Raw genomic sequence first — 19,296 nt, 5'->3', positions numbered from 1 at the left:
AGAACATCTCAGGATGCATTGGTCTCGCCAACTGTGGTGGCTCTGTAGCTCACCCTTTTCCTTCTTGTTTATTTTTAAATGCACTTCAGAACTAAACTGGAGCCGCATGGTGTATGGTAGAGTAATATGGTAGACGGACTTTTGTGTCAAAAATAAAGTTGGTGAAAAAGACTTAGAAATTTACTCTGAAAATGTTCAAGTGTCTAGCTTATGAATCTCAGTTCCAGTCCTTAAATCAACTAAGTTATGTAACTGATTTTTTTCATGTTGTGTGGGGTTGCCAGGGTTTCAGTGGCTTTTTCATGAAATATGAATAACAAAATAAAAAAATATGTATGTGGGCCTGCATATTTGTGTAGTCTTGCCAATTTTTGACCCTGTAATTGGCATGGATATACAGTACTAGCCATACAGGGAGACCACTGGAAAGTGAAATTATTTTGAGAGGTAGTATTTTTTGAGATTATGCAAGGAATTGTGGAAAACTGCATTACAACACATTGTTCCCTACAGTTTCCTGTATGGTGGGGCCTCAAAAATCTTCAGAATGTCCCTAGAAAGTGTTTATTTTCATATAGCTGCAAATAAGTGCATACAGGTAGTGATCATAACAAACCCATCTTTTCCTTTAGATTTAAACAAGTATTGAAACTTACAAGGTGTAAACATGTTCAGAATATAAAAGCTGAAATATTTGTGTTTTAATATTTCAATTCTTAAATAATTTGTCTAACATTTTCTGAATAGCATGCATTATACAGATGACGTCTTGTCATTGTATCTGCTCTTTGTGTGTCTTTTTGGTCTAATGTGCTGTAGTTACTGGCAAAATCAAGTCTGAACTATGGTGAGAACTATAGAGCTAGGAAAGGTAGACAAGAGAAAACTGTATTTTAGTTTCTCCTGCCTCAGGCATAGTCACTACATTGCTAGCCAGGTTCTGGTTTCAGAATACTTGTGTGGATAACAAATAGAGATACACAGAACAGAAAGAATGCAGCTTGATTTCCAAATACTAGGCTGAGTATGCATTGACAGCAATTAGAAAAGGGATTGCTTTGAATTACAAATGGAGTAAATGTGATATTTGGGAATGAGATATATGAGACTAAGAATAAACACGAGATAACAGTAGTTAATAGTCACTTTTCTGCTGAGACACATTTTCAAGAGTCCTATAATAGAGATATTCCATTTACTAAAGTAAATAAAGGTAACTTTCAGAACTTTTAACAATATGTCAAATCTGAAAATCTGATTCTCATAATTGTTTTTAAACTGCTTTATTATCTATTTGCATAGTTAATATACATCCAGTTATTGGTTTGTATACAGAGAATTCTCTTGAGTGAAATTCCTGTAAAGTTACCTGTTCAGTCCAGAAGAATAGCAGAATAAATGAAGACTCTGCACACCACTTCTGAAAGGTTGCCAACCCCTGCTGTAGAATCTAGCTTTGCTGTCCAGTAGTAAAAAGGTGTTATTTTTAGACACGTAGTTTTATGAACTTACAGTATTTAAATGTTTTATTTAAAACAAACAAATTTCAGGACTGTTGTTAATTAAATATAATAATTGTTTCCTTGTTATTTATTATTATTTATGTATTTGTTATTTGCTTAGGACCACAATGTTAAAACTCACAAGATAAAATGTGTCTCTCTGATATTGCTCTAGTAACCTCAACTAGAGAAAGGTAGTGGTAGCAAGAGCGGAACTGCTAAGCATGCCCACATAAGAATGTCATACTTAGGTAACAGAGTGTCCCTCAGGTCAGCCTACGCTAAGAGCAAAGTCAAACAAGGCTGAATCCTTGATGTTTTGTGTTTTAAGTATCTGAAAATTGTACACGACCAGCCTCGACCCACAAGACCTCAAATGATCATATGAGCGAGGCAATAAATTGATGGTAACTTGCCCCGGGCCCATGTTCTAGTTGTGGTGTTGATGAAAGTTGCATCTAGTGGTAACCTGTGCATGTAGATCCAGCTGTCTTTTCAGACTTAATAGAGGGGGAAATCATTACATTTAATTGCACTAAAGGGAAACTAACTATGGTGGCTGAAAGTGCATGGCTGAAAAGCTCTGCATCTTATCAATGCAGTCAAGTGGAGATGCTTGTGAATACCAGCAGATCAAGAGAATTGAGAAACTACTTGCTTTCCAAAACTCCACAGCTCAGCAAGATCTTGGCAATGCCTACAGTGTGTCAACCAGTGCTTGTCAACCCTCCAAAAAATGGCCTTCCAGCCTGTGATAGGCTGGTACATCTTCCTGACAGACATCACAAATGGAATTTTGTAGATATAGCAGAAAATCGCTTGTGTAGGAAAAGACATTCCAGAAATGATATGCTGAGAAATGGACAGCAATCTTCACAGTTTCTACATGCTTCAGTTTGGACTAGTTCAATATTACATCCAGGTCCTACAAAAGTGAATACTCAAGGCATGTCAAGTTCCCAGGAGTACAATATAGAAGAAAAAAAATGTAAAGGTAATTAGAATTATTATTCAGAACATAACAAATATTTAAAAAGAAAAGAAGCCAGTGTCTGTGGGGTTGGTTAGGCTTTGTCCATAGATAACAGCTTTGTAATATGGGGCAATGTAGCTATAGTTGTTTTTCATGGCAATAGTTGTGGCTTTCAGTTTATCCTGTGAGTATTTCATCTTTGTATGTTTTAATATATTTGTAAAGAGATAAAGTGATGTACAATTTGAAATGTATTTTAAAAATTAATTTGCTATATACAGTATATAACTAATTCCTGATGTCTCTTTAAAAAGGTTTTTATCCCCCTCTCTCTTTGTACCCTGACCAAAATTATTTCTTTTTGTACCTGGCCTTTGTATAGTGAATATTCTTTTCCTTGAGCAGGCAGTAGTACTGAAAGTTCTGTTTTAGGACAGTCCTGTTTGTCCAAGCTAGAGCAGAGTTGCAAGGGAGGTGTTATACCTTGTAAATGCATAACTGTCACCACAAATTTGGTGGTTTTGTGGTTTATATTCCTTTTTAAACTGGAATAAATAGTTCATCAGTGCTCTTCTCTCAAAGAAATAAATATATATGCATCATGCTCTGAGGGAGGGACAAGAAGTTGTTTTCTTTTACTTAAAGTCTTGCGTCACTCCAGAAGGAAAGATTATAGTGTCAGGAGGGATATCACCTCATGAAAAAGTTAAACTGGTCTAAGTACCTGATTTCTTTAGATTTAGCTGCTCTTTACCTCAGAATGCCTTCTAGCTAACAGATGTCAGGTGTTGATCGCTTTAACGTCTTACTAAAGGCTGTCTGACATCTGCAGAATCCAGACAGCTCCATCAAGGGTTCTATTAATTAAGTTGTGTGTCAAACTGTTTTAATACAATTATCCTTTCTTCTTCATTTTTGAATTAAAAGAACTTTTTACCTCAAAATTGTCTTGAGGGATAACAACTTGAAAAAAGGTGCACACTTTAAGTAGCAATAGTTACTTTGTCAAGAGATAAGCTGTCTAATTAACTGTCTTTTAACAGTCTCTTCCGATTATGAGACATGAAAGGACTTAACAAATTGGGTTGCCTTGGTCATAGGACTATAATTGTACCAATGTTTGTTCAGTACTAGTCTTAAAAGTTTTCAAAAATCGTTGAAGAATTTGCCTGTTTATGCCATTTTGTCAGCAAATGATCAATAAACAATTTATTTATGACAAGACATGATAGCATCCTACACTGGAAATGAGCTATAAGGAAATAATCAAATAATGGCCAAAGTGAGCCCACAGAAAATTCTGCATTATGAAAAGCGACAACTTCATTCCTTGTAAACCAAATTTCTTCAAATTCATCAAGGGCACTTATCCTAACTGAGGACTAAGGTCATGACAAGTCTGAACCTTTCAGTATAAAATTAACCGTTTTTAGTTAACCAAATAGAAAAAGGGATTTTCAATCTTGGAGTGAAAGACAAATCACACTGGTGTTTTATCGAAACCTCACTACAGTCTTGGTGGAATGTCATAGCCAAAATGCTATTCTTTAATAGGCCTTTGATTCCACTGAGATGCATGCCACTAAACACCAAATGCTAATTTCAAAATGTGACAACAGTGCATAGTATCTGATATATGTACTTTGTGATTATAATAGTGACACATTAGTGGTTAGAAATAGGGCAAATACTATAAAGATTGTATTTTCTGCTCATATAAGTGTTGAATATGTTGTTTGGACTCTGAAGTTTGAGCTGAAAATAGTTTTATTTAAGAAATAAATCTTGTTTCCTGTGTTATCCAGCATAATATAGGAATTGGAGAGCCAGAACTAGGAACCTAATATGGTCAGCTGATATCTGGGCACATCAAACAGAGATTTCATCTGGCCCTGAGTTGGCATTTAAGAAATTTTTTTTCTTTTAAAATTTGTTCTGTGATAAAAGTTTGTGTTTTGAACAGTGTCCTGAGCCTAAAGCGTGGGATACATATAACTGTATTACAAAATAAAGAGTCAAGTAAATCAAAAAAACACATTTTTTTAAAAAGTAGGAACTCGTTATACCGTATGGGCACATCTATAGATGTATTTGGCAGAGACAGATATGGTGGAAACCTTGTCTAGAGCCAGAGCCACACTAATAGATTTGCCAAAACAAACAGTTGATGGTGTATACTCTACTTCCTTTACAGTACATAAAGATTAAACATTGTCCTGAATCAACTCCACACTGTGCAGTATGAAACCACAGTGTGCAGACAGTTTGCATTGTAATTTCCTCAAAGAGTAGCACAGAATAGTGGGTTTTGTCAGAACTGGCATAGAGAAGATATGCTGACATTCTTTTAAAGGTAAAAGAATATCGAATTGGTGTGATTAATGAGTGAAGTGGGGGTTAGTATTTTAAAATACAATGCTATGTTGTCACTTATAATCATATAAATATGGCATGAAGAAAGGAATATAATGGCCATAATAACACAAAAAACCAAAATGCATTTAATTGTACTCAAAGACCAGGAGATGATAATACTACTTTGTACAGCACCACTAGAATTCTGAAATATGTTGTAATCCTTCATGCTAAATGTTCAAATGTGAAAAAATATATTTGACCACATAAATATTTTTCTCCATCAGTATATACAGTTCAGGGCCAAAGACATCATAAAACCCTTCCCTATAGTCCTTAGGGGATCCCCATCGAGTCCTGAATAATTCATATGCTGTGTGATGCAATCCATAAGAAGGTGATTCAGAATATTTTTTAAAAGGGAGATGGGGTGTCATGCACAGAACTGAGATAACATAGACCACAGCCAGACACATTCAGTTTGCAAACAGTCAAGAGAATACAACTCTTCTGAGGAATAAGGCACTCCAATGGTAAATTATACTCCACAGGTGTTGAATGTGTTTAATGGCTCTGCTTCTGCGTGTGTCAGTGTTCTGGGTTGTCTTGGCACTGTGCTGATGAAATCATTGCCTAAGTAGGAATAATCACAGAAGTGTTTTTGTTAATGTTTATGTACGTTATTTTTTGTTGTTTTTATTCACAAATAAAAGAATCCACTATCCATTTAAATCAAAAAACCAAAATACAGATACAATACACAAAAGAAATGTCTGAAGTAGAAACTGAGTATTATTTTCCACTCTGCTTCCAGACTCTTTGGACCCAGTCCTGCGATCCTACCTTAGGTAATTAGTCCCATCTGGAACCTGAGTGAGGGCTGTTGGGTCAGGCCCCAAGAGATTCAAATGAAAATGTTTCAGCAACATTTTGGTTCTAATAGTGATGTTAATTTGTGGCACTGTTTTATGATCTGTTTCCAAGGAAACAAGTGTCTGCAAGGCTATAAACCTGAGTTTTATGTCGACAGCTAAACACTAGCATATTGCAAGTGGAGACACTCATGCCCCAGTACTTCTTGTCATATATATAATATTATTATTTTTTGTCAAAACAGGCCTTTCCCATTTGGGCCCTTTTCTATACTCACCCCAGTCTTTTCTAACTTGATTTCTTTGTGTTGTGGTAGTTACTCTCAGAAAAACAGTGCATACACTGTAGCATAAGTATTATTGATATTATTACAAAAAACAAGTAAGATGAGACTTGATCGTGAAGAGAGAGAGACATCTACTAACAGAGTTCTCCATATCATGGCCATAGATTCTCTATCCTAGAGTATTTTATATCAATTCTATTCATCTTCAGACAAGAAAGTTAAATTAAATGGGTGAGAAAAAGAGATGGGTGAAGGATAATTACTAAGAAGCTGATTGCCTCATTTGTCAAAACAAAATCACAAGGGGAAAGTATCTGCTGGAAACTCCAAACTCAGTTTTGGGCGGTACTTTTTAGTGGTGCTGAGTGCCCTAAACTGTGACAGAATTTCTGTCAATGTGTGATGAGGGCATTACAGGATTGGGTTCTCAAGTTTCATCTCACATAGTTCCCTCCTCTCTCTAGGAAGAGGCACCACATTCTGGAATCCCCAGGAAATTCTAAGGCTTCCTGGGAAATTCAGGCTGCTTCCCTGCAGATCCCGAGGCAGTAATGCATGTAGCCTGGCATGCCACACTGCAGCCTAACTTCACTCTTTTCCACTTGCTTTTTCCTCCCCTCCATCAGTGTAAGGTTCATCCAGCCCTACAGATATTCTACATCAAAAATATTCTGTCCTTTTTTTGAACATGTACCAAGCCCTTGCTTTCAGAGATGGAATCGGAACTGCATCTACCCTGGCACATTTAGGATCCATAATTCCTCACAACTGCAGCTTCACCGGTAATAGCACCCATGGAGGCTTAGTGTGGAGAAGGCAGACATTTTTACCACTGGCCCATGGATATTTCTGACTGGTGGTTTAAACACAGTAAGAACCATACAGTGCCATATAACTGTGCTTCAGTAAGCGAAAGACAAATCGCCAGGGTCAGACAACCCAGTGAATCCTGTTTACACTACGGCCTCCAAAGTTACGATCACTGACTGGGTGTGATGGGGTTTACAGACCCTTCACTAAACCAGAGCAAGGCATGAGGCAATATTGGGGTAGGGAGGCCCCACCCTTCGGGAGTTGTGGGGCATGCTCCCAGCAGAGGGATAATTTAAAAGGGCACGGGCAGCCCAGGGGAAGGCCAGGAGGAGATACATGCTGCAGCAGGGAGTGAGGCTGATGTCTGGAGCTTTGGACAGTGTGACTATGACACTGGTGAGAAGATGCTGGAAGCAGTGGTCTAGATTCCTCCCACCCCCTGCTTTAGAGTTGAGAACCCAGGAGAGGCCCCAAAGAGCAGGATTCCCCCATCCCTGTGGCAGACTAAACTGCTGCTACTAAGACTGATCACTCCCTAAAGGGAGAGACCAAGAAGGGATGTAACTTGGGATGGACCAACAAGTAGTCTGGACGTTAAGCCCTGGGTTGGGACCTGCTGGAGCAGGAGAGCCTGGGTCCCCCTGCTTTATCCCCCACTCCCCTCTATCATGACAGACCCCTGAGGAGAGGAAGAGGGGACCCCCAAGAGGGGCTGATTCTTCCCATATATGACCTCGCAGAGCCCCCTCCAGAACAGAGAGACTAAAAAGAACTATGGAGCCATGGCCTGACCACTTGGCCAGATGGCTTTTGGACTGACCCACTACACTAGGTGAATCCAGGATCTAAATTTGTTGTGTAGATGCAGACCAGTGTGGCCCACAAGTTTGTTTGTTGTCTTGCAAATGAAGCCTGAACTCTCTGGCATGTCAGTCTCTCAGTGCAACAATCTGTTCTCTGACTCTAGGCAAGATTTTTCTTCCAATTGTTGGAGCACAGTTTTCAGAAATGCATATATATTATACATATATGTAACAATATGTAATACTAACCACCTAGATATTGCAAACATCTTCAAAAACCGTTCTAGTCTTTCAATTTGAATGGATGTGATTTCTCAGTTCCCCACTCCACACTATATAAAAGGTTTAATTTCAAGTCTGTATCCCTTAAACCAGAGGTCGGCAACCTTTCAGAAGTGGTGTGCCGAGTCTTCATTTATTCACTCTAATTTAAGGTTTCCATGTGCCAGTAATACATTTTAATGTTTTTAGAAGGTCTCTTTCTATAAGTCTATAATATATAACTAAACTATTGTTGTATGTAAAGTAAATAAGGTTTTTAAAATATTTAAGAAGCTTCATTTAAAATTAAATTAAAATGCAGAGCCCCCCCGGACCAGTGGCCAAGACCTGGGCAGTGTGAGTGCCACTGAAAATCAGCTTGTGTGCCACCTTTAGCACGTGTGCCATAGGTTGCCTACCTCTGCCTTAAACTTTATAATATTTATTTTCTAATCTAAATTAGTCTGTTTCTGAACATGTGTTGTTCAGGTCTTTCCCCCAATCTCATTTCAAAGAAAAGAGTTCGGGTGAAATCCTGACCCCACTGAAGTCTAAGCTGTACTCAGATTGATTTCAGTGAAGCCAAGATTTCATCCTGAGTGTATGAATATTATAACAGTTACCAATGCAACATCTCAGTTACTTATTTCTTAAAAATGGAGAAAACTATCTGCTTGTTTTTCTAAAATAATGATAAACTTAAATTCCTTGAAGATTTAGTCAAAGAAGGATTGACACCTATATAGTCTTTATCTTTACAATTTCCTAAATATAATTTAGCTCAGATATGCTTGTTAGTCTTTTCAGACTGGAACGTGTTACTAATACACATCTTTACTCAGAAGAGGTAGTAATTGGTTAGGGACAAATGCTGCCTTGGGATATGAATGAGCTTAGGATTCTGGCTCATTTTACTGGAAGTTACATAAGCATCTGAAGGCAAAATTTTTCCTTAATAATCTGTTGATTCTATATCCATAGAATAAAATATACACAGTGTTACATGTCTACTCAAGCTGATACCAGGAAAGGTGTATTTGAAATGGCTCCCATACAGACAGTAATATAATTTTTCTGTCTTAACCTAGATAAGCAAAGGCTATTTAAACTCTCAGATCTTTTTGAAAACTCAGTTCATGACTTCCTTGTTAGTACCACACTAAACAGAAGTAAATGGATTAGATCTTTGGTGTTGGTATTTAAAATGACAATATTTAAAAAAAAAAAATTAACTGAACATTTCACTATGTTCATGTAACTATTTTTTTAAAATTGCTAATAATTAATTTTAGGTTATATCAAGCTTCTAATATATATAATTAATTATTACATTAAATAACCGAGGATTTATTCAGGTAAACAGTGCTTGAGACATACCAATGGATAACATTTGGACATTTGAGGAAAAAAAATATGCTTAGGTATCCTGCACGGTTATTCTGTAGCATATAGTTTCATCTTATTGCGAGCTCTTATATAAATTCATGTTAGATGTAATGGGAGTTGTGTGTGGTAATCAAAAGAAAATACCCTACTGCATGTGTGGAATGGTTTGTTTCTGGGCAATGATAGTGCTGTATACTCAGTAGATTAAAAGGTGTGTTTGTGTAACACACACAAACTAGTCACATAGCCTGATATGTTTATGTGTTTCTGCATAAATAAATAATTGCAAAGGTTCCTGGTCATTTTGTGTCAAAGAAGGAAGCTGTGACAAGTACTAAAATATTTGTGCACTCTTATCTGACGTTTGCATACAATAAGTCATAAAGGAAAAATAGTTCCCAAAATGTTTCCAACAAAATTTTTTTGATTAATTTCTAATGTACATTTTCAGCTTGAGTTGTGGCCTTGGCGCTATTTAATACTTTTTGGTAAAGAAATTGCTTTTGTTTTCAAGGGAGAAGAGAAACTCGTCTTTTTTTTGCCTTTAAAGAAATTAATAACGTGGCAGAAAAAATGTCAGGCACAAGCAAATCAACATAGTAATATGTGGGTCTCATTTTTCAGTGCCCTACTTAAAACACCCTAAAGGGGATTGATTTTCAGAAATTGCCAAGCATCCATCCTTTAAAAATCAGTCCACTCAAGTTAGACACCCAAAACCACTCATTGCTTTTGAAAACTTATGGCATAAATTCCAGCTAAAACCAAAATTACACTTAAAATGTGTTTTTATAAAGCATATTACTGAAAGGTTAATTTTAAATTATATTTTGTTGAGCTTGAGACATTGAAAAACAGAGGACAGAGGTGTATGGTATTTTGGGACTTATTTCTGGAGTTATTAGTAAACATCCCTTGCTCCAGAAGGAGTGTGTTGACTCTTTCCATGATGAGAGTTAACAGGGACAATTTCATTCCTGAAACAACTCTGTTGACTTCAGTTTTTGATTTATAGTTAGAAAAACAAATGTAAAGTTATCAGAGGGTGAAACAGAATGCATCACATCTTGAGAAGTGAAGAGCAGCTGCCCTGGCATCAGTGAGAGTTGATAGTGCTCTGCACTTCTCAGGATTTAGTGATTTGGGCCATAATAAATAGGTTAGTTGTTGTCTGCAAGAAGAGGCTCAGTGTTCTGTCATGTACTCTTTAAATCTTTCTAAAATGTTCCATGAAACCCACTAGGACACACGTGTCTCCTCAAGTCCCATTCTTTGGCCTTTCAAGAGTACTTTTTAAGACCCAAGGCCTCATTTCAAGGTAGTTAGGCCTATGTGTTACGTTTCCAGGCTGAAGAGGGGTCTTACTCCAGTTCATTTTTAAGAGTGGTGAATATTGTTTAACATAAGTGAAACAATAACATTAAGAAACAGTTTCTTCTTTAGTTAATATTGTTAATGTTGTTTTTGCTTCTCAATGACGAGGCGAACTTAGTGATCCAATGAATAATACAATCGTGCTACTGTTCTCACAAACATCTTGCCGATATTGTAGCCATGCCACTGAAGGAAAAATTATTTGTCTAGGGAAAATAGACACAATAGAAATTCTTTTTGGTGTAAAGAAAAAATAAAGGTGGGAGATTAGATTAAAATGGGTGTAGTAGTACTAGCGTTTGAGGTGGTAAATTGTTATAAGATCATATAATAACTCTGTTTCTGAATTAATAGTGTTATATGTTGATAGCTTGAATGTGTATATAAAATGACTGAGGAAAACCTGTAATGCTTTATTTGCAATCAAATATAAATTCAGTACTTCATTACTGAAGCATGCAAACAAAATGACTGAAATGTAATGGCAAACCAATTAGCTTATTTAAGCAGTATCCTATTTGCTGATCAAGACAAATTATTTTGAAGTTTCCCACCCGTTGAACTCAATAGAAGTTACCTACCAAAATCGCTGAAGTTTTAAAAAGCTGCTTTCCTATAAATGCATTAACAAGCAGTGGGGAGTTCATGTATGTGTGTGAGGCATGGGAGGTTCATGCAGATAATTCTGTAAAACAAAATCAATAAAGCTGATGACAGATTAAGATGCTAAAATTTGTAAAATTAGACTACCGTTTGGGTCAACGCCACAGCACTATTGGATTTTCTGTGGGTTAATGCTGAAAAACAGGATTATTGATTTTAGGATTTTCAGCATATCCCCTCTGGGAGTTCTTAGAAGGTCTTTATAATGCTTCACACTTAAGTTGACAACTATAGTGACATAACTGTCCTTGCCTTAGTAATCATTGTCTAATCATATTGGAAGGGGCTGAAATGGTTTATAAATGATTATTTCTAACAACAGTGGGGGGGTTGTCTGGCCATAGCCTTCTTGTCTGGTGGTCATTGCTACCTGTCTGCCATCTTCCCCAGGAATTACAGTCACAGATTAAGACCTTTGACTGTCATAAATCTGCTTCCCAATATGTTTGATTGGCAGGGGAGCTCACAAGCCATCCCAATATAAATAGGATTTTAGCACATAAGGTGCTGCTCCAAAGTAAAACACGCTGTTTTGCAATTGACTTTGTTGGCGTTGTTTATTCATTTCTTCTTTCCCATTCCATGTGTATGCATGTCTGTATGTGCATGCATGCGTGTGTGTGTGTATATGTAAAGTAGAAGCTGAGATCAGATAACAAAATGAGTTACTGTATGCAAGAAATATATGAAGTGCATCCTGCTGCTGGTAGCAATTGCTACATGCAGTCCACCGATTATTGCACATATATTGAAGATAGTCAGGGTTACAGCAGTTGTGATGCTCAGGTCCTGCACAATAACAACATATATATGGAACAGGCCTGGGCGGTGAATCAGCCATATACCTGTAGTTACCCTGGAAACGTGTTTAAAAGCGAGTACTCTGACATGGACATGGCCCTGAATCAGTACAACCAACCTGAATATTTCACAGAAGAAAAACCTACTTTTTCTCAAGTGCAGTCGCCATCGTACTCTCAGAAGAAAGGTAGGGGCAATTTATTTACATAACCACACAAAAAGATCTGTTTTTGTTTTTTTGTTTTGCTTTAAACTTGCAGTTGCATCAGTTGGCTCAGATACATCTTTGAATGTGAAGGCTGCTTGTTCAAAATTGAAAGCAGCAGCAGGTTGCTAGGTGATTGAAAGATTTTCTGTGAATGATGAGGATTTCCAAGCACTTTTTTCTTAATCTGTAAAAGCCATTTTCAAATATATCGCTAGTTCTGCATATTGCATGTTCGTTAACGTTCATTTACTGTATTTCATCAAACTGAATGAGAAAGTTTCCCTTGCAAGATGTGTCCATTGTGTGTCCTTCAGTTTGGATGTGCTTCATATTTTCTGGTTATATAAAAATAATTTTTGTTTGTCCTTGACATCATTAAATGTAAATAGTGTTTAATTGCTAAGCAGCTCCATATCAAACAGAATTTGTTAAAAATAGAATTGTAAATGTTCATGACAAAAATAAATGATTTAATTTAATATAACTGATGTGCTTAAAATGAAAAGCTGAAAAGCATGTAGTTTCTAATTATTTAAGGCAATAAAACTGGAAATTCAAGAATAAAAGATAATGCAATAATGACACTTTATTTTCCCCACTAAAAAGTTGATCTAATCCAAATGTTTGTAGAATCTGTTCCCCGTCGGGTTAAATCACAGTTCATTTTTAAATTTTCCATAACATTCCTTTATAGAATTTCCCCTGTTGTTTTTAAATGGCTAAAATAGGTATAATTTTTCAAAAAGAACCCAGAATATTAGCAACTGTGTGCAAATAATTTAACATTATGCATTCTATTTGAAACTGGCTTAAAACTTGATGCAGGCATTTTATAAATATACATTATATATCTGCATTAAGATATATTTCACTTAGCCTAATTAAAGAATATAAGGGCAATATCGTTTGTATCAAAGTGGTGCCCTTTAGTTGTTAAGACCTGTGTGCAATTAATCAAAACGTAGTGAATCTGATGTAACTAGCTAGGGAACAGACACTCTTTGCTATTTTAAAGTGGCTCTGTAACCAAAAGTAGTCTGTTTAATATTATTAGGAACACTGAAAACCCTATAAGAAATATTCATTAGAATTTGGTGCAATAAATCTGTAACTTCAGTAGAAAAAATATCTCTGTACTGTATTTCAAACAGCATAGTATTTCATGATGATAAAGGCATTTGTCTAAAAACTAATCCAAATCTAGGATCCAGAGAACATGATCATATTAAAGATAAAATAGTGCATGTTTTTCTACTTGTAACATTTTAAAGGTCTTTTTAAACTAGGTGGTTTTAAGTGATACATTTGTAACTTTGTTGTAGACTTTGTTCATATCTTTATCTTTGGCAGTAAGATACCGGTCATGATGAATTTATCATATAAAATAGGGGTTTGCCACTGCATGTGTCATTTTACTATGTTAAAGAATCTTAAGTAATAATTATCTATCTCAAGGCTTAAAACAAGTTGTTTTAGCACATAGACGTGATATTTTTAGTAAGCCATGAGCAATATTCCTACCTGTTGGTAGGTCTTAATTTCCAAATATAGTGTAATCATTTTTTAAAACTCCCTGTTCAGTGTTTGCAATATATTGCACCAATTTCATCAGAAGTCTCAAAGATTTTCATTGGGAACAGGCTCTTAATCACACTTAAATGTTGGTGCCTGTTGAACATTGATCATGTACAGAGAACATGCACAGTTTTTATGGATTCTTTAAACCTTGATCTCTGTGGACAGCAATAAAATATCAAACCTAGTCAAACGCTATGTTTGCCAAACAGAAGAAATCTAAGAAGTTGCAGGCATGTTCGTATTTCTTTTTTATGTGATGCTTTCAGCCAAACTGTCATAAAGTTAACACATCTGTTAATCCTGTCCTGACAACAGAAGGCACTGCACAGGACGTGTGTGTCTGTATTGATCCAAAATTGATTTTTTTGTTTGTTAGTGAAGCCTTAGTAATAGCTCATTAAGGCAAAATTAAGACTCAAGGCAGGTGTCCTGGAGCAGTCCTTATTGTTGCAACTGAGCTTTCTGTTAGTTCCATGAAATTCCTATTAGTCTCAATAATGTTCAAGCTGGTCACTTTGTATTCTCCAGTAATAAAGTTGTCTAAACTTTTAGTCTTCGATTTATTCCCTATTAAACGATAAAAAAAATTCAAATCCTTCAGATGCTAAAGGAAGCCAATGTTAATCAATGGGTCCTTACTGCCTTCCTTACCTCTCAACCCCTCATAGAGAAATTGAGGATCTCACTAATAAAAATCAAGAACAAAAGGCCCATGTAACATGAGGGATAGTTACTGAAGGAGAATAATAAGTTCTTAGAAAATTAAGCCAAATGATCTACAACATCAGAAAACACCTTATCTTACTCCTAGCTATCATTGCACACTAGCAATCTCATTATTGTCTGTTTTAAAATCATAGTCCTTGATGACACACCTGAATATAAGGAAAAATTGTGTACGTTCCTGAAAATCAGGGGCAGTGGGTGGTGTCTGCTTCCTAGTTTTTGTGGCAGTCAGTAACTTTTGTGCTGTACTGCACGTTATTGAAAGATGGCAGCACATTATTATGAGAATTTATTATTTGTATGTTGGTCGTGCTTAGAGGCCATGGCCCAATGTAATAGGCAAGGCAGACAAAGAGGAATAACTAGCTCTGCTTCTGTCTGAGGTAGCTATTTGTAGCCATTAGAGCAGAGAGCTGAGTGCTCTTCCCAAAAGGGCCAGAACCTACAAAACTGTATTCACTCTAGTTTCCCTGACTTCAGTGGACTGCTCACATAAAGTAAAGCTTTGCAGAATAAAACACCAGTTAGCTGATATCCAGTTTTCTGTTCCATGGACTTCAACCTTAATACAGCCTGATGAAGGGGGCCAACATAAGGTCTTCTTTACTATTTAAGCCTTGCGTAGGGGCTACATGGCTGTCAGGCAGCTGAATTCCTAGACGGGGTGTCCATGTACCATCTCTGCACTAGCCTTGCATAGGCCAATGTGGAGAAATGCATTGGGTCAGGTAGGGATGAGCCAGTTGAGGGGCCATAGAAAATATGCTTATAGAAGTCCAGAAGCCCCAGTATCCCATGACACTGGTGTGACAGAACTGTGTATGCTATTCCCTCCTGTAGGCTGAAACGGGATGGGACTGCAGAACAGGTCCCTCCCTGAACCTAGGTTTGGGTTTGGATTTCACCTCCCCTGCTGCATAAAGCCCATGTACTTGGGTGAAATCCTGACATCAGAGATATTGGTGGCAAAACTCCCATTATTTTCAATGGGGCCAGGGTTTCACCCTCAGACTTTATGCAGGTGGAGTAAATTTCACCCTGTATGAGTAAAAAATATGCACATCAATAAAGATTTGTAAGCTGGGACACTCTGAGTCCAAGGTCAGATGGTGACAAAACATTCAACCTATCTGTGTCTGATTCCCCATCTTTACAACAAGGTTAATGTCCACATTTGCAAAACTCTTTAATATTGTGGATCAGAGGTGCTATGTATTTATTATTCTTATCTCTTTAGACCTTTTCTGCCAATTTGCCTGCAACTAAGAGTGCATACAGTATAGTTGTCACAGTATACCAATTAATTAGTCCAAACTGAGTTCCTAACAGTGTGAAAGTCATAAGGTTCTTTTCTGAATCACCAAGAAAATGTGAGATAGAGAATAGTTTGTCAAAACGTCTCCTTAAAAGAGCAATATAATATAATTAATTAATTAACACACACACAATTAACAAAACAGTAAATAGAGGCTGATCATTTTGTCATCTCTGGCCTTTGCAAGAAAACAATTGCCTGCACTTTAGCTGTCATCTTCAGGGCTTACAAAAAATAGGTATTCCTGGCTCAAGTGAGTAATTTAGAGATGATTGTGATCAGAAAAGGGGCATTTTTGCAACTGAACAGATCAGTGTGCATTTGGAGTCATAGCTGCTTGATTTTTTTGCAGTGACAAAATGTTTTGATTACCTTTTACCACTGTTACCCAGCAGAGCTAAAAAAGCTATGGGACAGAAAAGGGGATTCTACATTTGCCTTGCACATCACCAGCAAAATTGTTAACTAAGTGACTTAGGTTGCTGTTTCATTCACTTTCAGTGAAACTTAGGCTCCTAAGTCACTTCTGAAAATAGGACATAGACTCTCAAGTCACTTAGATGTTTCTTTGAAATTTTGAACTTAAGTCCCAAATGCTTAATATTGGTAATAAGGCCCAAGTCAAAAAGAACACAGCTTGACTTTTTAACATTATTTACACTAGCACATTCTGTATCCATAGTTAGCCACAGATGCAATTGCTCGAATGCTGGCAGCAGTTTAAGTGATAGTGCAGGTAGAGCTAAACTGTTTTCAACCCCATGTCAAGAACCCTTGCTCAAACTGTGATATTATGATAATGTTTCTGAGCCCAGCCCAAGTGTTTTGAGTTAGCCCGTATCAAAAAAAGGTCACATCTTTACTTGTAAACTGAGCACCGTTGGAATCCCTGTAAAGAAAACAAACAGGAAGCCCTGAAATGGCATCTTTGCAGTCACTTACCAGAGTTTAGTCCTGCTGCGAGACAAAGAATAATATAAAGAAAAGTCAAAAACGCAGGCCAGCAAACTACTCAGCTGTCCAGAGAAGTGTGAATTTGTTTAATAACATTTTCTCTACTTCAGTGCTTTACAAAACTTGAAGCCCTTTTTCTCAAAGATAACTTCTGAATAAATGAGGAAGAGAAACAAGCAGCTTTGAAGAGGCCCAGTCAAAACTGATCAAACACAAAACTGGAGACAAATAATAATAATACATAGAATCTTTCCCCATTGTTCGGATGGGAAACATTTGGCACAGAAAGGTTAAGTACAAAAATGCCTATTGTAATACAGCAATTCAGTGCCCAGAACAGAATAGAACTCAATTTCCCTGGCTCCTAGCCCTGTGCCTTATCCCAGGAAAACACTCTCTCTCTCTCTGCCTCTCTCTGCATTTGGATTTTACGCACCACAACACCTCTCTCTGCATTTTATTGATTCTGGTCACTTTTTTATAATTGTCAGGTGTTACAATATGTTAGTGTCAGATTGAATCATCAGAACATTAATGTAAATTTATCTTTCAGGTTGGATACAATACAAAATAGGTCAATATAGTAATAAATTTTCTTTCTTCATTTTCACAGTACATGCAGTGTGTGTCAATACTGTCTTAGGGACAAGTCCCAGAACACTTATGTTAATGAGAAGCCCTTTCTCATGCAAGTAGTCTCAGTGGGGGAAGTAAGGATTGCAAGAATAGGTCTGTGTATACTACCATATGCTTAGGGCCAGTGATGAGCTGCCAAAATATTAGGTTTCCTCCTCCTCACCCCATGAGGGGGTCATGGCTGCCCCCCCCAGGTCTCTATCCAACCCCCCACGTTCTTTGATGCCCCCCCAGGACCCCTGCCCCATCCACCCCCCTTCCCTAATTACCCCCTGCTGTCCCATCCAACCCCTCCTCTCATTGCTGATTGCCCCCAAAGACCCCTGTCCCATCCAACTACCCCTTCTCCCTGTCCCTGACTGCCCCCTGCCACCCCATCCAACCCCTGCTCCTTCTTGATTGCCCCCCGAGGACCCTTGCCCCCATTCAATCTCCCTGTTCCCTGCCCTCTGACCACACCCCCAACAACCCCCAAACTCCCCTGCCCTCTTCCAACACCCCCTCCCTGCTCCCTTACAGCACTGCCTGGAGCCGTGCCGCCGGGACCAGCACCAGCATCAGTGCTGCGGGGCCCGAACCGCAACCGCGGGGGCCAGGACCAGCTCCGGCGCCGCAGGGTCCAGGCCGGGCTGGAGCCGCGGTGCCGGGACCAGCACCGGCGCCAGTGCTGCGGGATCCAAGCCGGGCCAGAGCCGCAACCGCGGGGCCAGGCCCAGCACCAGCACCCAGGACCAGCACCAGACAATCTAATAATCTATAAAACAGACACTTCCACCCACATGGAGCTGACTAAACAGAAAAAGAGCAATAGATGTATATTTGAAAAGCAGAGCAGGGCAGGGCAGGGCCAAGATGGATAGGCGATAAGATCCTCCTGGGTTTTGTGGGTGGTTGTAGATAGGTTTTGCTAAAGTATTTTTGAGTTTTCTTTCTTTATTCTTTTTCCTAACTGTATTTGAGGGAGTGGCAAGAATAGCAAGCTGTTGTCTCTTCCATTTTCCCTCAACTTTGGAAAAATGCCATGGGCCATGAGTGCTGCTACAAGTTGTCAACCCTTCACATTATTATACACATGTAGCATTCAAAAACAGACCACAAAGTATGGGTCATCCTCCATAGATCAGCAGATCTGATTCTCTTTCAGCATTGCCAGAAGCTGGGAATGAGCGACAGGAAATGGATCACTTGATGATTACCTGTTCTGTTCATTCCCTCTGGGACACCTGACGTTGGCCACTGTCAGAAGACAGGATACTGGGCTAGATGGACGTTTGGTCTGACCCGGTATGGCCATTCTTATGGATGATAATCATGATAATTCCTATGAGAAGTAAACTTTTCCTGCCACAGCTGTAGAAAGATGCTATAGGCAAAAACTCAATTTGTTCATGTATTATGGATTGAAGACAGGATTGCACATAGAGGATTATGACACACATTACTCTAAGGTAAGGGCAACTACTCTGCTGAGCATTTAGTCTTGCCAAGAGAGTAAGATTAGCCAGATTGGCAGGTGATAGTCTGGAAGGCAATGGAGTTTTCTCTTAGATTGCAAGATAAATAGCAAACATATGACAGATCAAGGTCATTAACATTTATTTGTGTTCTCCCATTCAGAGCAAAGGTTTGCAGTTGGGAATTAAGATGAACAATGTGAATTGTACTGGATAGATAAATGGATAATTATAAGGATCAGACACCAAGCTGTATGCAGCGTGCTGTGTCTGTCAGATGAGGTTGACAGGCGCACAGTACACCTGGGTTGAAATGACCAGGGAATAAAGTTGGT

The 19,296-nt window shown here is 38.0% G+C and overlaps 1 protein-coding gene across 7 annotated transcripts in view; it reads left to right on the top strand.

Moving 5' to 3' along the window:
* The window catches only part of THRB (thyroid hormone receptor beta), a 285,196-nt gene that overhangs the window by 236,834 nt on the left and 29,066 nt on the right, over positions 1-19,296 (top strand). The window contains exon 1 of one of the 7 annotated variants that reach the window (XM_030550963.1): positions 2,055-2,496. The exons of the other annotated variants lie outside the window; for them this stretch is intronic. Within the exon in view, the coding sequence (XP_030406823.1) occupies positions 2,055-2,496 (442 nt within the window). Of the gene's footprint in view, positions 1-2,054; positions 2,497-19,296 lie in introns of those variants that run through there. 7 annotated transcript variants of the gene reach the window in all.

Source organism: Gopherus evgoodei, chromosome 2 (genome assembly GCF_007399415.2).
Source record: "Gopherus evgoodei ecotype Sinaloan lineage chromosome 2, rGopEvg1_v1.p, whole genome shotgun sequence".
Classification (NCBI taxonomy): domain Eukaryota; kingdom Metazoa; phylum Chordata; order Testudines; family Testudinidae; genus Gopherus; species Gopherus evgoodei.
The sequence above is the reverse complement of the archived record's forward strand: the minus strand, read 5'-3'. Positions and strand labels throughout refer to the sequence as shown.